Genomic DNA, 18,585 nt, shown 5'->3' with positions numbered 1-18,585 from the left:
GCTGTGTATGTGGGTGCATGTTGTTACATACATATATAATACTAATAATATGATAGAATGCAGAGTGAAATGTATCAGGGATTAGTCAGTTCTCTGTGACACTGAGAGAATAGCATCCAATACAGCAGTGAAAAGGTGCACAGCAGACAGTTACATTCGTTCTTTCCAGATGTGCAGAAGGAATTAAGGATAGTATGTGCTCACAATGCATACAGCTTACCCCACATCCTACGCCTCTATATGGGTTGAGTACGGGATGCAAGCACTCGGGATCCCGGCGGTCAGAATCCCAATGCCAGCATCCCACCAAGATTAGGATACCAACACCTGTCGATACCTAATCCTACCAAGCATCTATACTATATCTATATGTGCTGATACAGGGAGAAGAAATATACATATGTACCTTACTTCCAGATAACTAGACATAGATGCCATGTATATACATTACTGACTGTATATATTTATATTTCTCTCTGCATGCACAAATAAATGTCATGCATGCACACATGTACTCACACACACACACACAAAATGGGATTTGAGTTATGTCACAGACAGTCTTGTACTTACTTGTTGATGGAGTTGCACAGGGCTGTGTCCTTGGTGCTGCTGGTTATTCATTCTGCAACCTGTAGCCAATCACAGACCAAGATGTGGGAAGTAAGCCGTGGGGGATGCTGGCACTTGCAGTTCTGGGAGATGTCAGTAGTGGCAGGAGAGTAATAAAGAGTTACATCCCCCAGAGTGCACTGCAAGAGACAGGGAGGCTGCCATTCCCGAGAGGATTGGTGGAGAGAGGATTAGAGCACTCGGTACTGTAACTAGGAGGTGTTTGGCGCAAAGACAGGGGGAACAGAAGAAAGTAAGGAGTGGGACATACAGGGTTGCCTAGCTTTGGGAGGGAGTGATTTAAGAACACGTAGAAGTGTATAGGGGAGGACAGACTGAGGGAGGGGCCCTGCAAGAGGGGGGCAGAGCACCTCTGAGACGGGCCAACGTGAACTGCGTGTCCCATGTTCAGCTCCCTTCACCGACATCCCCCCCCTTCCCGGTGACGTCACAGGCACCATTGATTATGGCAAATGTATCAGTGGTGCAGATGGAGCTTGCTTGCTGGTGCCTGCCGATGCCTGCCGCCCGATGCTTGCAGCCGCTGCCGTCAGTCATACCCGGCAAGCGACTGCTGCACTGAAAATAGCAGCCGGCGACCTGCACTAGGCCATGCCCCCCAATATAGGGGGTGTGGTTATGAACCAGTGGGGCCCACCGGGGATTTCCTCGGTGCCCCAGTCCGGGCATGACAGGTGCCATGACAGACCATCCAGTTCTCACCATGGTGCACGCCTTCTCTCAACAGACACCTCTGCACTGTAGGTTCTCACAGCAAAATTTGGGTAAAAAAGACGTAGATTCTGATTCAGCTTTGGGAATAGAGTAAGATATAGCAGGTAACTGTGCATCTTGGTAAAACCATGCTGCACTACAGGTGGGGCAAATTTAAAAATATTTAGATGTGGGACAGGTGTGTCCAAATTGAAATCTAAATTGCAGTGTAAAAATATAGCTATATAGTATGAAGCGCCTATATTTCCAGAATTCATTAAAAATAATGCAACTCATGCAGGGGCATTTCTAGAGAAGAGGGGGCCCATGTGCAGTCTCTGTCCGAGTAGACTCTGGGCACTAGAGTGTGCCCGGAGTCTACAGCGCATGCGCAGATCTCCAGGAAAATGGAACCAGTTTTCCCTACTGCGTATGCTCAAAACGCCAGGAAAATGGTTGCAGCAGCCATTTTCCAAGAGATTTTGACAGCGCTGATACCGGCGCCGACGTGGGACTCCGGAGGCGGAGAGGTAAGTATTAAAAAATGGGTACAGGGTGTGCAGTGTGGGCCCCCCTCGACCCAGTGTCTTGTGTGTCCAGGACACCCTGCACCCATTATAGATACACCCCAGAAATCACAGTTTCTAATAATATTTCATGCTTATTCAATAAATCACAATATAAAACAGGTGCAACTGTTCAGTCTGTTCTAAAAGATTAGTCAAGTAAAAGTAACATAATTGCAAACATGTTTCACAATTATTCCGCTGTAATTGCTCTCAGTTAATAAACAGACACAATCTAAACAAAATGCATTCCCCATAAATATCTTTCCAGATTCTGCTTTCTGTATAGAGCAAATCTTTCAGATGTCTTAATATGGACTGAGGCGCTAAACACATATATTTGGTTTCTACAGATATATAATTGTGACTATACCAGTACTTGGACACTAGTTTTACTTGAAAAGCAATTTTACCCATCAGATCTATACAGAAAGTAGATGAACTAAATATTGTCTTTAATCTTTAATGGTTTCCTTTGGATAGTAAATGTACAAAAATGCTACATCAGGCGTTTTATTATAATATTAAAGTGTCTTTGTAAGCATATACAAGAAGTAAAAATATTTAGCCACAAACACATTTTTTTCACTAAAGTTTAAGAAAGATTTGTACAAATTTGAAAACAAGTGATACAAGCAGGGCTCCCCCCCCCCACCCCACAACCCCAGACACTTACCTTAGTTACCTCTCTCCTTCTTCTGTTCTGAATTTCTGGCTGCCACTGCTCCGTCCTCAGTTCTCACCTCCGCGGCGCGGATCCTCCCTCGGTGTGACGCCGTGCCTACTAATAAGAAAACTTTATTGCACGGGGGGCAGCTGGGTGAGAAGTGACTCACTTCTATTGTGCAGCGGGGAGGGGAGGGGGCTAGGGTAGGAGCGGACGGGCCCCCTGAGCATCTGGGCCAGAGATGGCAGTTCCAGCAGCCCCCACCCGATAGCGGCCATGGATACAAGAATGAAAGCACCAAACAGTAGAGAAAAGAATCATTGGAAAGGGTAGTGATCATGAGGAGCGATGTAGGAATGTTTTATCAGTAAAATAAAACATTTTTAAAAAATAAAATAAAATCCTTTTTTTTACAAATGTATTATTATTAATTCTTTATTGTTGTTAATTTACACTGAATCTGTACCAAGAAGACCCGGCTTCTAGTGCAGTATGCCTCATTAAATTACTTTGCTCCCAAATGAACATTGTTGGTGCCACTGTACTGTCCATCACTTGCACCACCTACTGCTCATGAACTGACTCAGAAGTGGCCTCCACTGTGCTCTCTGAGAGCAGAGATGGGGCCTCATGGTAGCCGGGTCTGGGAGGACATGTGTGAGGGAAGGGCACCCGGCAATTCACCAATGTTTTTTCCCTATCACAATCCAGTAAAAATGAGTGTCACAGGGTCGGTATGGTCCTTTTTTAGAGCTGCACATATGGTATGTAACATTTGTTAAGGCTACTTGGTTATTTACAATACCTGTGATTGGCTTACTTCTCCAATCATTCTTTAGTCTCCATTTCGCAATTCACCAGTGGTGTATCACTATTACTTGTTCAACGTTTCAGAATCGGTCAAATTGATTTGTACATATCTAGTTGCAAACAAAATAGATGAGAGTTCATTAATTCTATCTACAGTACCTGCTTTTTAAATATCTTTATGAAAGTGTAAGACAAACATGTATAATAGACAAGAGCATACACAGCATAAGTAGTACAGTAACATTAAAAGTGCCATACAACACGATATTCTTTGTGTAGGCTACAAAAGATAAACAATCCACTTTTGTTTTTGTATTTTTAGAAACCATTTATTAAGCTGCATACACACACAACGATTTTTTGAACGATTATCGCTTAACGATATCGTTTAACGATAATTGTTTGAAAAAATCGTTCAGACTTGTCAACTCAACGATTTTCATTAAGGGAATATGCAAAAATCGTTTGTAGTTCAAAAAAATCATTCATTACACTTTAAAAAATCTGACAGAAAATTATTCATAAAATCGTTCATAAAATCGTTGGTAACAAAATCGTGTGCGTATGCAGCTTTACTGATTACAAAACAGTAAATATGGGAACAATATAAAGGTGGAGGGTGAGGAGGGCATAAAAGGAAGGGGGGAGAAAAATAAGGCAATCACTGATACAGATATAATATACAGAATATGTATGAGCAGATAGGAGGTGATGAACCAAAATCCTGTGGTAAATGCAATAAATATAACTACTTGTTACAGGGGATCTGTCTATGAAAATAGTGGTACCAGACGTCATGGAATTTATCCACCTTGTCGAGAAGCAAGGAGGTGATGTATTCCATCGAGGCTACATACCAAATCTTATTAATGAGTGCCTGCATAGTAGGGGCAATAAAGGGTTATTTATGTGCAGCTATTAACAGTTTGGCTGCATTGAATTTATGACTACAAAGTTTATTTGTAGGTTTAGGAGCTCCTGTCAGTGGCTTACATAATAAAATAAATAAGGGGTCATTAGGGGCAGAAAGCCCAGTCACCGTGCTACTAAGAGAAAGGACCTCCTTCCAGTAAGAGACAGTCAGAGGGCATTCCCAGCAGATGTGTATGAAAGTACCTTTGTGTCCGCATTGTCTCCAGCAGTGGTGTGAGGATGAGGGAAAAATATGGTGCAGTTTTTCCGGGACCATATAACGGCGTGTGCACATTTTATATGAGTTTTCCCTAATGTTGGTATTGATAGATGTCTTAGGGGTCTATTTACTAAGCCTTGGATGGAGATAAAGTGAATGGAGATAAAGTACCAGCCAATCAGCTTCTAACTGCCATGTAACAGGCTGTGTTTAAAAATGACAGGAGCTGATTGGTTGGTACCTTATCTCCATTCACTTTATCTCCATCCAAGGCTTAGTAAATAGACCCCTTAGTTACCTGCTGCCTGATGTTTAACCAAACTTCCTCTTCAAGAGTTACCCCTAAATCTTTTTCCCAAGCCTGTTGGAAGGGCTCTATAAACTCAGTAGGTGGAGAGGCCAAAAGAAAATATAAAATTTAAATAGCGCCCCTACGGCCTGGGTCATAAATCCACATACGTTTAAATGGGGTAGGTTTCATAATTTTGCTGGATTTGCTTAGGGAGTGTGTAATACTGGAGATTTGTAGGTACTCAGATTGGTGTGTAGGCTGCAGGCCATATTCTCACAAAGTGCGATATAATTTTGGTGGAACAAAATCTCCTGCTATGTGTAGGAATCTAGTTATTCCAACCGTGGCCCATGAGCATAGATAGGTGTTCATACAACCCAGAGAGAAGTAGGGATGACACAAAAGAAGGGTCAGATGTGAAGGATAGGGCGCTAAGTTACTTAGTCTGTCCCACACTGTCAGGATAGATTGGACACAGGAAACATCATGTACCGAGGCATTACATCCGTAATGTTTAGCAAGACTTCGAAACCATTGGAAACATCGAGTACAATCGCAGCCTTACACACACTTGCACAAGGTCAGACCTTACTCAGACATTGCTAACCTCAGCGCATGCACTGTGTTACCAGCTGCGTACGGCGTCGCTGTGGATAATTTATGCACGCTCCTGCAATGGCGTTCAAATGCCCTGGCACGCCTACGTTTTGCCGTCACCTTCCTGTCAATCACTCTGTGATGGGTCTGTGTAGTCACTGTGATTTCAGTCCCGGTCGCAGTGACTGGTTCCCACACGCGCTATGTGATGCATACGCATGCACAGAACGCAACAATCATCCAATTGCGTGCGTAATCGCAGTAGCGATCCTTGCTGATGATTCAGGCCCTGAGACCCTTGAAGTAAGATGCCTTTAATATCGGGATTGCTCCTAATAGTGGCCGCCTACATACTTGCTTTTTAAACATTGCTTAAAGCTTAAGAATGGCTACACATTTATATTTTACTTCATTCTTGCAAAGCAGAAACATTATATATAAGGAGCTGAAAATCGCACTACACTGGTAAACTTGTCTTTAAACATAAATAGGATTATGCACAATTTGGATAATAGATCAGTTTTAAAAATGGCCTGTAAAGGCTGAAATCATTAGGATTAGAGGATAAAGGATGATTTTAGAGGAAATCTACTCATTGGCATTAGTGAGATAAATGCGTCAGTGAGGTTTGTGGCAAATCGTTTTCACTTGACATGAGATACAATCCTATAGCTGTCTCTCAGTCTATCAAAGTATTAGCTACCACAATCCAAACCTTTAACACAGAGTTTCTGCTTCATTACCTGGGAGTGTAAATGCTGAAGGCAATCATATTTCTTTATTCCCCTTATTTATTATGTATTAGAGTATATCTTATTTAATCCTAAAATATGTGATCATTTGATGAAACAGTGTATTGTATTATTTTTTTATTTTTTTTGTACAGAATAAGAAGAAAGAGACATTGATAAACTTTTTCTCTTTAAAAGTGAATTTAGTAAAATTAACAAATCTAAAAATTAAAGATTATATTTTAAAACAATAATTTGTATTGATAGTGCAAAAAATTCCCTGAAGTTACAGTGGCCGGGGCAGAGTTGCAGGTTTCCGTGCATAGACAAAAATGTGTACATTCGGCCGGTTGTGTGCATCTCTGCGGCTCATCCACCCACCATCCGCATGCCGAGCTTGATAGTCCTCATTATCAGTAGGTCACACTTGCACCAGTCTATGTTTGGTGCAAAAGATCCGTCTGAAAACAAGAATGTTTACACTTCCATCCAACTCTGCGCAGCCCCTTCAGGGCATAAAATGTGTATGACTGCATCACACATGCTCGCGTACACTTGGTTTTGCACAGAGCTTAATCGTGTGCGAGTTTGGTCATATTTGGTTGAAATAAATAGACCTGCCTGTTAGCGTAAACCCCCCGAAAAGCATACCCAGCCATGGGTCTCTGAGCCCGTTCTGTTACAAGGAAATTGGGGGGAAAACCGAAGTGGGTCTCCCCCCATTTTCATATAACCAGCTCCCGGATAAACCATTCTCGGTGGTAATGCCATAGCAGGGAGACACACAGCGTAGGGTCTACCTGACAAACCATTCTCCAGCCCCAAACTGGGTAGACCAGGGCTGGCAATCCTTGGAAACTGGGGACACCAAAAATAAAATAGGGTCCCCAGGGCTCTTCCTTGCACCCCTGGAGGCGGTGGTGTAGGGGTAATGGGTTAAATTAAATATAGAATTGATATTGTTCTTCACAGAGGGACTACAGGTCACAGTAAGCCTGCCCTGCAGTATTTGTAGAACCACAAGTACCAGCAGGCTACTGGCACTTGTACCCCCCTGTGAAGAAAATTTAAAAAAAGACAGGACACGGACACCAAAGGGTTTAACACTTTATTACACATTCGCTCACTCACCCACACTCACACTACATACTAACCTACTTCATGGCGCTGTTTGGTCCTCTTGTCCAGTAGGCTTCAAGCGGCTTGGCAAAAATATAAACTGAATTCCCGATCCAGCGGACGCAGAAGCAATTGTATATACAGTGCTTCACCCGAGACTGACAGAACCCACGAGAGTTCCTGCACCATAGCCATGAGTGGCTAAGGCCCACCAGCCTGCCTTAAGAAGCCCACTTGCGCACGTCATCTGCAGGAAGTGTATGCAACCATCGGTTCATTGAGGACCATCGGCAGCGAATGCAGCGCTTGTGGATGACTATACTCTACCGCAAGCACTGCGAGCACTTCAGTGTGAAATACAACCAGGTGACGTGTACTATGATGCTGCCTGTTAATTATGTACGCCTCTGAAATGGCGTTAAGACGCTCGGGCACGCCTGCGTTTGCATCTCTACTCCCCCGTTTCTCGTGGCCAGCCCCTGTCACCACCCACAAATGGCTTCTCCTGTCACTCACTCTGCTGGGCAGTCTATGTGCAGCTAGCAGACACTTCCCGATCTCTCGCACTAGTTCGCGCACGCGCACTGCGATGCGTATGCATGCACAAAATGTGAACCATCGCCAGCTGCGAGCAAAAGCATCCTAGCTAGATGGCCCGAATCAGGTCCTAAATGCAAAAATATAATAAAGCCTGTATTGACATAATCTTTGGTGACTGAAACCTGGTGATTCCGAATCCAAACTATTATTCTGCTATTCAATTCAGAAATAAACTACGATATTTGAGTTTATGCAATTAAATTGTATCAAGTCCATTAAGATTATATAAGTGTGTCAGGAATAGTTAAGCCTTTTGGATTCAAAGAAACATTTAAATCGATTAAAGATAAGGATATATAATTGTACCTGGGCAGTCCTTTGCTTCTCTGCAGGGTCTTATTAAGGGATAAGCAGTATAACAATATAGCTAGCTATCCAGGCTTTACATATTCCTTGATCAGACATTAAGATAAATTCATATATGACTGAGCTGTCCAACAGGCTCTCTGTATGTAAACACCATTAAATATTTATTGTTATTTTTTTTTATAACAAACACCATAATATATCACAAATATAGTAGTGATATCTCTAGAGTGCGAATTAGAACGGTCAGTGAAATCAATCCAATTAACGTACCCTTGCACGCAACGGCAGTGAGTTGCTGGTGCAGCGGCGTGGAAATGGCAAAAGCATTGGAACACACCCTCCTTGCGGCCCTATCTTGACCCAGATCCATGTATTTTTGTACGCAACCCAATAGGGTCAGCAAACAAAAATCTATGAATCTGGCTGTACTGTAAGTGTGGCACATAAGTACAAGCCTTACTATACCACCACAGACTGGCTAGGACAAATAACAGGTGTACAGGGAGGACAACTTGCATGTGTGAGTCACAGGATGAGGAGGGGAGTCAATTCAATATTCAGTGATCATGTACCCAGCATATGGGTAAGCAAAGTGTCAGAGTCACTGGTAACATGGCTAGTGCTCGGAGGAGAACAAGTGGGAAGCAAGCCAATGAGAGCTTAAGGGAAGGGGTGAAAAGTGGGGAGGGTGAACTGGGCAGGGTATGTGGGGGAGGAGTAAAAGATAAAAGGTGAGTTTAATAAGGTGCATTTTAAGGGTGAGTTTAAAGCCGTTCAGGCTTATGTAATAGGTTGCGAGCTGCCGCTGCTGCTGGATTTCCTGCCAATTTTCCTCTATTTTTATAGCTGTAATCATTTTAAAGGCAAAATCAGCTTACATAAGCCCCATTGTCTCTAGTCCAGGCACATTCAAGTGCTGTGTAGTAGGGTTATATTGGGTTAGTGCCTTATGGTTGTCTTTATCTGAAACCCATAACCTCTTTAGCGGTTTCCCTGGCACTGACTGTATACTCATTTGTCTCCATGCTCCAGGGGAAATGAGTTTACCTAATAGCAGATTCCTGCAAGGTCTGTCCACTAGCATGGATTCACTACTGAGTGCACTGCTACAGTATCTCTGCTGCTGCACCTGCCATGCCAATGCCTTAATCACCAAATATACATATTCTTTAACAACCTCTTCATAATAGGGATCTAGCTGCCTGTAGGGATTTCCTTAATCAATATGACACTGGAAACTGATACAAAGGAATCTTATATAATTTCACTGTGACTTTGGAGTTGCCACTTTTGGGAAAGTAACAAATTTATTTTATACTACTACTTATTGGCCCCTAAGAAAGTCTTCAGCATTGCAAGTTTCCGTGTTTAAGACAGTATTCTAATACTCATGCTTCAGAACTTGGGTGGAACAGTAAAGTGCTAGTGGCTATACATGCAATTGTATAGAACCAGCCTTGTTACAATGTGTTTTATTTCATTTGTTCCTCTTGTGAAATCTCTCTGTCTTGTAGCTATTGGTGGGACCGTAGGAGCCGCTTTCAGACTGTGCTTTTTCAATTCTGAAATAGGGATAATGCATAAGGAACTATTATATTATTCCAAAATCTTTATTACAGTTCTTCTGAGATTACTTTGGCTTCAACAATCTCTTCCTGTCGTCACTTGGAGGTCCAGTCAAGTTCTCTCATGGGGTCCTGCATGTTTTGGGATGTGTCTTGAAAAAAATGAATCTCCCTACATCCACTCATTATGCAGCTTCACATTACCAACCCTCTCTCTTCAGAAATTCACTGATGTCTTTTGCAAATGCAAGGACGAGATTTTACCTCATCGCTGTCTCTTTAATTGTACCATCACATTTATTCCCGGTACGACTCTTGCCGGAGGTCCTGTGTGTGTGTGTATCCTGATTTAATTCCAGAAATCAAAGCCATGCCTTGTTACTGAGAATGATGGATAATTTGCAAGGGGATTTATCAATGGTGCTGGATTCTTTTGCAGCTATAAATTCATAATTATTTAAGACACTGGGCCATAGGGTTCTAAACAAATTTACCCGAAGCTGACAGCAGTATCTCGTCTCCGGGCTGCTTCCGGAGAGGATTTTTATAATGTCGGTAGGTATGCATTGGGGGTCATTTACTACATTTAGTTATAAGAGTTTTACTTGCCTGGAGTGGCTTTACTCCATTATAAGGGCTCCTGCACAGTTTCCAACAGACCAGGAGCGCTATGTGCTACTACTGCTTTCCTGTTTCAAAAAGGCAGCAGTGTTAACAACTTCCTAACTATGCTGGTAACTTCCTAGTACATGTGGGAAATTCACAGTCTAGTTACATCAACAACACTTCTGCATGTCTGAAACAGGATAGCCCTAGTATCATATACTGTAGCAAAGCAGCTGATGCAAGGTTTTAGAGCATCCCCCACTTGATTAGATGTTGCTTGTTTTGGAGGCCTCCTACAGTCAAACAAATCCAGACACAACAAAATATTTAGATTTGGATGGAGTTTATACTAAGATAAAATTTGTAATCTTGTTTACTTAGCCAAGGTCTCCTGCGATCTAGCACAGCTTTGCACTATGCTGTTAAGGGGACTATCCATTACATTACCAGGAGGTTTTGGTTGCATTGTTCACAAAGTCGTGTAATGGATAGCCGACAAGGACCAGTGATGCGCGTGCACGCTGGGTCCTTGCCATCCCCGACTATCTACTGAACATGCCTGTCAACCGGCATGTTCAGAGATAGGAGTTCGGACTCATGCACTGAATGACGTTCAGTGAACGCCTTTCAGTGCGGGCACCACACCTCTGCGACCTGAAGGTCTGAACGCTAGATGTTCAGTCTTTCAGGTTGCCTAGTAGATAGGCCCCTTTAGAGATGACCTGCCATGAAATATTTAAATTACCATGGGATGTGGTAAAGCCATGGACAGTCTTTTTTTGTGATCATCCACTGAATTACTGCTCAATGTCTTCTTACAAGATGACAAAGCAAGTGCAGCACCCTTGTATTTAATTTATCCTGTACACTCTGGGCCCCATAGCAGCAGGGCCGGATTAAGGATTGTGGGGGGCCCGGGGCAACTAAGTTGTGGGGGCCCCATAAAAAAAATGCCCACTGCAAGGGTAAAATGCAGGATTTAGAGTGGGGAGATATATATAGATAGATAGATAGATAGATAGATAGATAGATAGATAGATAGATAAGATAGATATAAATTTATATATCTATCTATGTATATTTATAAATAGAGATATAGATAGATATACAGTATAGATAGAGAGTGGGGGGGGAGAGAAGGAAGAGAGAGGGAGAAAGGGAGGAATGGAGAGAGACAGAGAGAGAGTAAGGGGAGAGAGAATTAGGGGGGAGGGGGAGGGAGAGACAGAGAGAGGTGGGGAGAGAAAGAAAGAGGGAAATAGAGGGAGAGACTGGAAGGGAGAGAGTGGGAGGAGGGGACAGAGGGGAAGTGAGAGATGGAGGAAGGGAGCTCACACACAAACCTCTTGCAGCTGCAGCAGGCAACCCATCAGCCTTCTGATGGGGCAGACACTTCACTGCATTAAGCCCCTCCCCCTACCCGTGCACCCGCGAATCGCAGCATTGTCAACAAGGGGGCGAGGCTTCCATAGACAGCCACTGGCGGGTGAATCATTATCAGAGCCTTAGGCAGTGAGACTGCTGTGATGCTGTCGGGACTGGAACCCGGCCAGGTTCCAGTCATTATTTTTGTCAGTGTGGGGACCCCTGGATGACCACCCCGTTCGCCTCTCCTATAATCCGGCACTGCACCCCTTGCACCTATGGTAGTTACACCCAAGACTAAACCATTCAAGATTTAGGGGGGACTCTCCAACTTGCAGAGCACCACACACCAGGTACTCTCTGAGTTCTGTAGGTGTGCTCCATGATAGACAGCTGCTATGGGGCCCATCTACCAAAGGAGATCCCAAACACATCATTCAAATTGTGTGCTATGCTAGTATAATTTATCTAGTGATGTTATCTAGGGGGATATTTATTAAATGGAGAGAGTTAAATAGCAACCAATCAGCTTCTAACTGTCATTTTTCTAGTGCAGCCTGTAAAGTGACAGAAGGTGATCGGTTGGTACTTTATTATTTTTCTCCACTTTATCTCTCTCCAAGATTCGATAAATCTCCACCATAATGTCCTGTGTCACTGTATATTCCTGGTAGGCACTCTACAAGTTTTGTAGTGTAATACTTCATCAATGTTAGCATTTTATTTACTGTTTTATAGTTACATTTTACTAAACAGAACTTAATTGTAGTTATTATTATTATTATTATTATTATTAATAATCTCAGGAGGCTGTGCATGAACCTTGTTAAGTGGGGAGACCTCTATAATAAAGGTGCTTTCAGCTAAATCTAGAGACTGACCACAACATTTTCTTGTTATTTTGGAGCATTGCACATGGGCAAAATAAGATGTGCTGCAGTGAAACCCGATTTGTACAAAACTGTGCAGCAATTTCACCATCTCAAGCTGAACTATACAGAGACTGACAGCAAGCTATATGATACAGCACACTTTTAATGCTACTGAATAGATCTTCTTTGTGTCTTTTTGTGTTTAGAGCTGGTTTCAGTGTAGGTTTTCAAGATTGCCCCCATTAACACACAATCAGCCATTTAACCCAACTTTCATCATTGTTAACTATGTAAGCAGGGCCACTTGCACTTAGTGTCTCTGGGTAGCTATTGAAAGTTTATCTAGAGAAGTTGAACCACTTTGCGGAAAAAGTTTTGCCAACTTTCCTAAACCTTCTAACATGACCTATTTCATCCTGTACAGAATTATATGCTACATATTTATTTTATCCAATTGTAGTTACCTGTGCATAATTCATTTCTTGATTACAAATGGCTCTACCTCTAACATCAAAGGATATAGCACATGTTCCTCTAAATAGGAAAATAAATGGAAAATGAAGCACACTATTTTATAACACATTTTATGTTGTTAAGGTGTTTTGTAAATGATTGTCAAAGACAATATTCTAGTTATATGGGTAATAGTTAATATTATATGTGTCTTTATGGGCCAGCTTAGTGCAAGACCTTGTTCTTTGTTCATTGTACAGAAGACAGCATAGAATTCCCCCCTTCCAATTCACTATTAGGTGTACAGACAAAAGTAGACTGGAAGCCTTTGTCAGATAGATCAAACCCCAATCCCTTCCAAAATGTTGCTATGGATCCCGTTGTTGTATTGTTGTGCCCCTGCTCAACAACATTTATAAATGTAAAATCGAGACAAAATAATATCCACTCAAGACCTGCCCTGATACACCCCCTTCAAAGTCAGCAAGTCAGGAGTGCCCCGCTGACCTCAGGACAGTTGGGAGTTATGCCAATGGGAGCCAGTGAAGTCAATGGCTGGGGAGGCACACATGTATAAAAACACAGTTTTTATATGAAAACTCTGGAGCATGACAGGGAGTATGATAGGGGAGGGAGTATGACAGGGGAGGCCTTGCCTCCCCTGACTGCCCGTCCCTGATGGGAGCCATGCACAAGAAGAGTTTTCAGCTGACCTGATTTTTAGTTCTGACTCATCAATTCTCGGTTAGAGGAATCATTTTCTACACAATGTGCAATGTCAACATCATCTGCACATGTATTGGCCATTGACATAGGCCCTCATTCAGAGCCGTTCGCTATTTGCGGTCGTTCGTTCAAAAACAAGGGGTGGCTATTCAAATGATCCGTACGCACATTGCAGTCTGTTCACACCTCTAAGTCTGAACGAGCGAGCAAAACATACGCTCGTTTATTTGTTAAAAACGCCCCCTGGCCGCTCGCACCATACGTCATGTCCGCTATTTATTAGATTAATCGAGTACATCGACCAGCGTATGAACTGCTCGCTATTCTTGTGGTTGGTGTTTGCTACCACAAATTTGCGAGCAGTTCTGGCTATAAAATAACCCAGTGACGTGGTCAATGACGCTGCTGTATTAATTATGCACTCCCTTAAAACGCCCGTTTTGACCTTTAAGCACGCCTGCGTTCGGATCTCCACTCCCCGTTTTCAAGCACCTTCCCCTGTTACCACCCACATACGCCTCATTCTGTCACTCAAAATAGCAGGCCCTCGCTATATTGCGTACCAACGATTTTCGGCCGCACTGACTGGTTCGCGCATGCGTACTAAAATCCGTACGCATGCGCAGATGTGCAAACATCGCTCGGAACGAGCGTACTGCCGCTAACGAGCGGCTCTGAATGAGGGCCATAGTTCATAGTTTCCATTCTACATAAAGAATACAGTAATGTATATAGTATAGTGGTTCTTTTTTAGCTATGGGTAGGAAAGCTGACATCTACTCCTCCAAATTCATATAAGTCAAAACAGGAATTCAAACACTTCCCAAAACCAACCTTAAAAATGTTAATAAACAGATACTTGCTGAAAAGGTGAAAATTATTTTTGCAGTATAAGATACTGCAAAAAGTTTCAGTAGACATGTCCCCAATAATGTATCTGTGCCAGGGGACTGTACTCTGTGTTTGTGAATCATCCTATGCTCTTTAAAGGAATTTAACAGAAATTAGAACATTAAAATACAAGCTGGGAATCTTAGGAGCAGAAGTCATTCTTATCTTATCATAATACTGCACATATGTTATTTTCTAGCGCAGTTTTACCCTTGCAGTGGTAGTGTAATGACTGAGAGACCCATTAATGATCGCATTTTGCAGTGCGATCAGGTCATGCAGTACTGCCCCTGATCGCATTGCAAAATGGGATCCTATCTGCCGGATGTATTATCCGGCACATACAGGGAGACGGGCTCCGAAAGGAGCCTTTCCCTGCGATGTCTCCAGAGGGCAATCGGGGCTGCTGCGCATGCGCAGTCCCGCGGACTGCACATGTGCGGCTCTCATTGCCGGCGGAGGGATCCATGAGATCCCTCCGCTGGCTAAATATGCGGTAAGTTGCATTAGACTACAGCGGCTAATACTATCTTTAGATAGCGTTAGCTGCTGGGACCAATATTGGGAATGCTTCGCACTCCCGATATTGATACATTTGGCAGCATCGCATCCCCCATAGAAACCTATGGGGGAGGTGGCTGCCTGCGGCAATGGAGGGATCGCTGCGGTCCCTCCTTCATACATCTGGGGGATACTTAGTATATGAGGTAAACCCCCGAAAACGTGTGTTTTCGGGAAATTTACCTCAAATTCACTTTGATAAATGGGCCCCTGAGTCTTTCTGGCTTTTTTTCCATTTTTTTTTTCCAGTAAACTAATACTGTACATTTTACAAAAGAACAAAAAATAAATAATAAATTGATCAAACATTTAATTAATTTAATCTGTAACAATAATAGCCAATTTCAAGAATCTATGACGCCAATTATTAAAGAATGTGAAAATGATCAGTTATTCTCATATTGAAGAGACTCCACAATGGCTAACTAAGACAACCTCTCTTTTGTTTAGATATATGACGAATAAGAGATGAATTTGGAGCAGGACCGGTCCTTTGTATGCAATGCTCCTGGCTGCTCGCAGGTAAGTGCCTATGATTTATATATTGAAAAATGTAGTCGTAAGGGTAAATTTGCTAAGGATCCTGTTTGTCTTCTAAAGCGAATCACTGGACATTGCCATGTTGGATTGTCTATTTTGATTCAACGGTGATACTCAGCGATTTCAGGCATGTGCAAGATTAATCGATTTGCCCATTTACAATAGACTCTGTCAGATAGAAGCATGAATCCTATGATAGTTGGCTTTGGTCTGTAAATTATTTGGGTGCAATTTTGATTGCTTTGACAAACACAATTCTTAGTAAATCTGTGATTTCTATTAATGTCAGTGTTAACCATACAATGTTTGGTCAGGTTAGGTATGGGATCCCGGCAGTCGAGATGCCGCCAGTCAGAATACCGACAGTGGCATCCCGACACCCTCAGGTAAGTAAGCTAACTCTAACCCTTACCCCTACCCCTCCATCCCCGGTTTAAGGGAGAATGAAAACGAGCGCTGATGCTAGTTAAGGTAAAAATGTGATTTTAAATATGTTAAGACAGAAAAAACTAAATTAAAGAAAGGAAAAGGGGGCAGACAGAAGACAAAATAAACATAGACATCACTGAAACCATATACAGGTTGAGTCTCCCATATCCAAATATTCCGAAATACGGAATATTCCAAAATACGGAATTTTTTTGGCTTGACTGAAATAATTAAACATTTGATTTTTGGTGGTTCAATATACACAACTTTGTATAGGGCACAAATTATTAAAAATATTGAATACAATTACCTTCAGGCTGTGTGTATAGGGTGTATATGAAACATAACTGAATTTTATGTATGTACACAAACTATGTTTGAGCCACAAAATTATTGAAAATATTGTATAAAATTACCTGCAGGCTGTGTGTATAAGGTGTATATAACACATAAAAGCATTCTGTGTGTATATTGGGGTCCCATTCCCAAGATATTTCATGATATTATGCAAATATTCCAAAATACAGAATATTCCGTTATCCAAAATACCCCTGGTCCCAAGCATTTTGGATATCGGAGACTCAACCTGTACTGCATAATGTTTAGGTTCTTTTAAAAGACATGTGAGGCAGCACAAGGCAAAAGTGCAGTGGTATGGCAAGTCCAAAGCAAGGGAACCTAACTGTCCCTACCTGAGTCTTCGGCTTCCAGTGCCGGCAACATGTCCTCACTCTGCCTATACCGCACGGGAAACCACACGATGTGTTTGTGGGGTAGCGGCAGCTATGCACGGCGGCCGGGAATGTCATCAGAGGCTCTGTGACGATCGTGACGGCTTGGTCCGCTGGTACTCTGCTTTTCTTCCTCCACTTTGTAAACCAACGCGTTTTGTACCTGCCTAGGTACTTTTTCAAGGATAGTTTCTTACTCACAGAATCATTCTTTCAAGTATTCCTCCCTCCCCGGTGCCTAACCCTAACCTTACCCTCCCCGGTGCCTAACCCTAACACTCCCCCCTTAGTGCCTAACCTTAACCTCTCCCTCCACAGCGACTAAACCTAACCCTCCCCCTAACCCCCGATATCTTCGGGAGAATTTCAGTGACCATATAAAGTTCCATCATACAAGTCAGGAAAATGTTATTCAATGGGGTGTTTTATTCTTTAATACGCAAATGTTTCTAGTGAAAACTTAGAATGATGACATTAGAACATACAGAGTGGGACTGATTCTGAGCCCCATGCAAAGTGACTGTAGTTGTGGGCAGGGCTGCCATCAGAATCAGTGTAGAAAGTAAACATGTAGGGTTCCTGAAGTGGAGTTACAGATGGGGGAGGGGGCACAATAACAGACGGGGGTTGCAGTTAAAGATACACATGGGGTAAGCAGAGGCATACACATGAGGGTGAGGGCAGAGGCATACACATGAGCAGGGCTGGCAGAGGCACATGGAGGAAGTAGGGCAGAGGAGGCACACATGGGGACTGGCAGATGTACAAACAGGGGCACAAAAAGGCACACATGGGGTAGAGAGAGAGATAAATATATATAGTAAGTGGGCAGGAGGCACACATGGGGGACTGGCAGATGCACAACCAGGGGCACAAAAAGGCACACATGGGGGGTAGAGAGAGAGGTAAATATATAGAAAACTGTAGCCATAGATACACCTCTTGTGAGGGCAAGGGGTGGGAGTCATAAAGCTGCAAATGCTTTAGAAAACAGCCAGCGGTGGGCAAGGATTATTCTTGGGGGCGGGTGTCCGTATTCACCAGGGCCCGCCCTTCTGCAGTGACTTTATGCATGACATACAGCCTAGCAGCGAATCAGACAGGCTGACTGTCATTACAGTGCAGCATGGAGCTCTCAGTCTGCTCTGCACTCTGTACGTCGGTGTGGTGAACTGGGAAGTTTTAGTAGATGAGGATAATCTCTCAAGACTAAGAGCTTCCCTGCTCACTACACTGACGTACAGACTGAGAGCTTTGTGCGACTGCTGTACTGGAATAACAGGCAGCGAGTCTGATTTGCTGCTAGGCTGCCTGTCATGCATAAAGTCACTGCAGAAGGGCGGGCCCTGGTGAGCATGGACAGCTGCCTCCAGCACACTCCTCCTCCACTGGTTGAATGGAAATAATAAAAAACAAAATTAGAAAACAAAGAAAGACGCCTGTGGTCCAGCCAAAACTATCTGGGCCCCTTACACATGTACCCCCTGTACTCCGATAGTGTCCCTGGTCGCGAGCCACTGCGAAAGCCTGATTTACTATCTTATGCTAATGCGAGAATCCGTAGAGCTAATGCGGGTGTTCTTGATCCTGCAATCAAAAAATGTGGCGCACATTAATTTTACACCATCCACCACAAACGACATTAGTATCTGCACTTGCACCAGCAGGACTGACTCTAGGGGTGTTCGACCTGAGTG

The 18,585-nt window shown here is 43.0% G+C and overlaps 1 protein-coding gene across 1 annotated transcript in view; it reads left to right on the top strand.

Moving 5' to 3' along the window:
• Positions 1–18,585, top strand: part of CREB5 (cAMP responsive element binding protein 5) — a 566,841-nt gene that overhangs the window by 93,435 nt on the left and 454,821 nt on the right. Inside the window, exon 2 of the mRNA XM_088445420.1 lies at positions 15,639–15,710. Coding sequence (XP_088301546.1) covers positions 15,657–15,710 — 54 coding nt within the window. The 5' untranslated portion in view covers positions 15,639–15,656. The remainder of the gene's footprint in view (positions 1–15,638; positions 15,711–18,585) is intronic.

Source organism: Taudactylus pleione, unplaced genomic scaffold, assembly GCF_031769625.1.
Source record: "Taudactylus pleione unplaced genomic scaffold, aTauple2 ptg000380l, whole genome shotgun sequence".
Classification (NCBI taxonomy): Eukaryota; Metazoa; Chordata; class Amphibia; order Anura; family Myobatrachidae; genus Taudactylus; species Taudactylus pleione.
The sequence above is the reverse complement of the archived record's forward strand: the minus strand, read 5'-3'. Positions and strand labels throughout refer to the sequence as shown.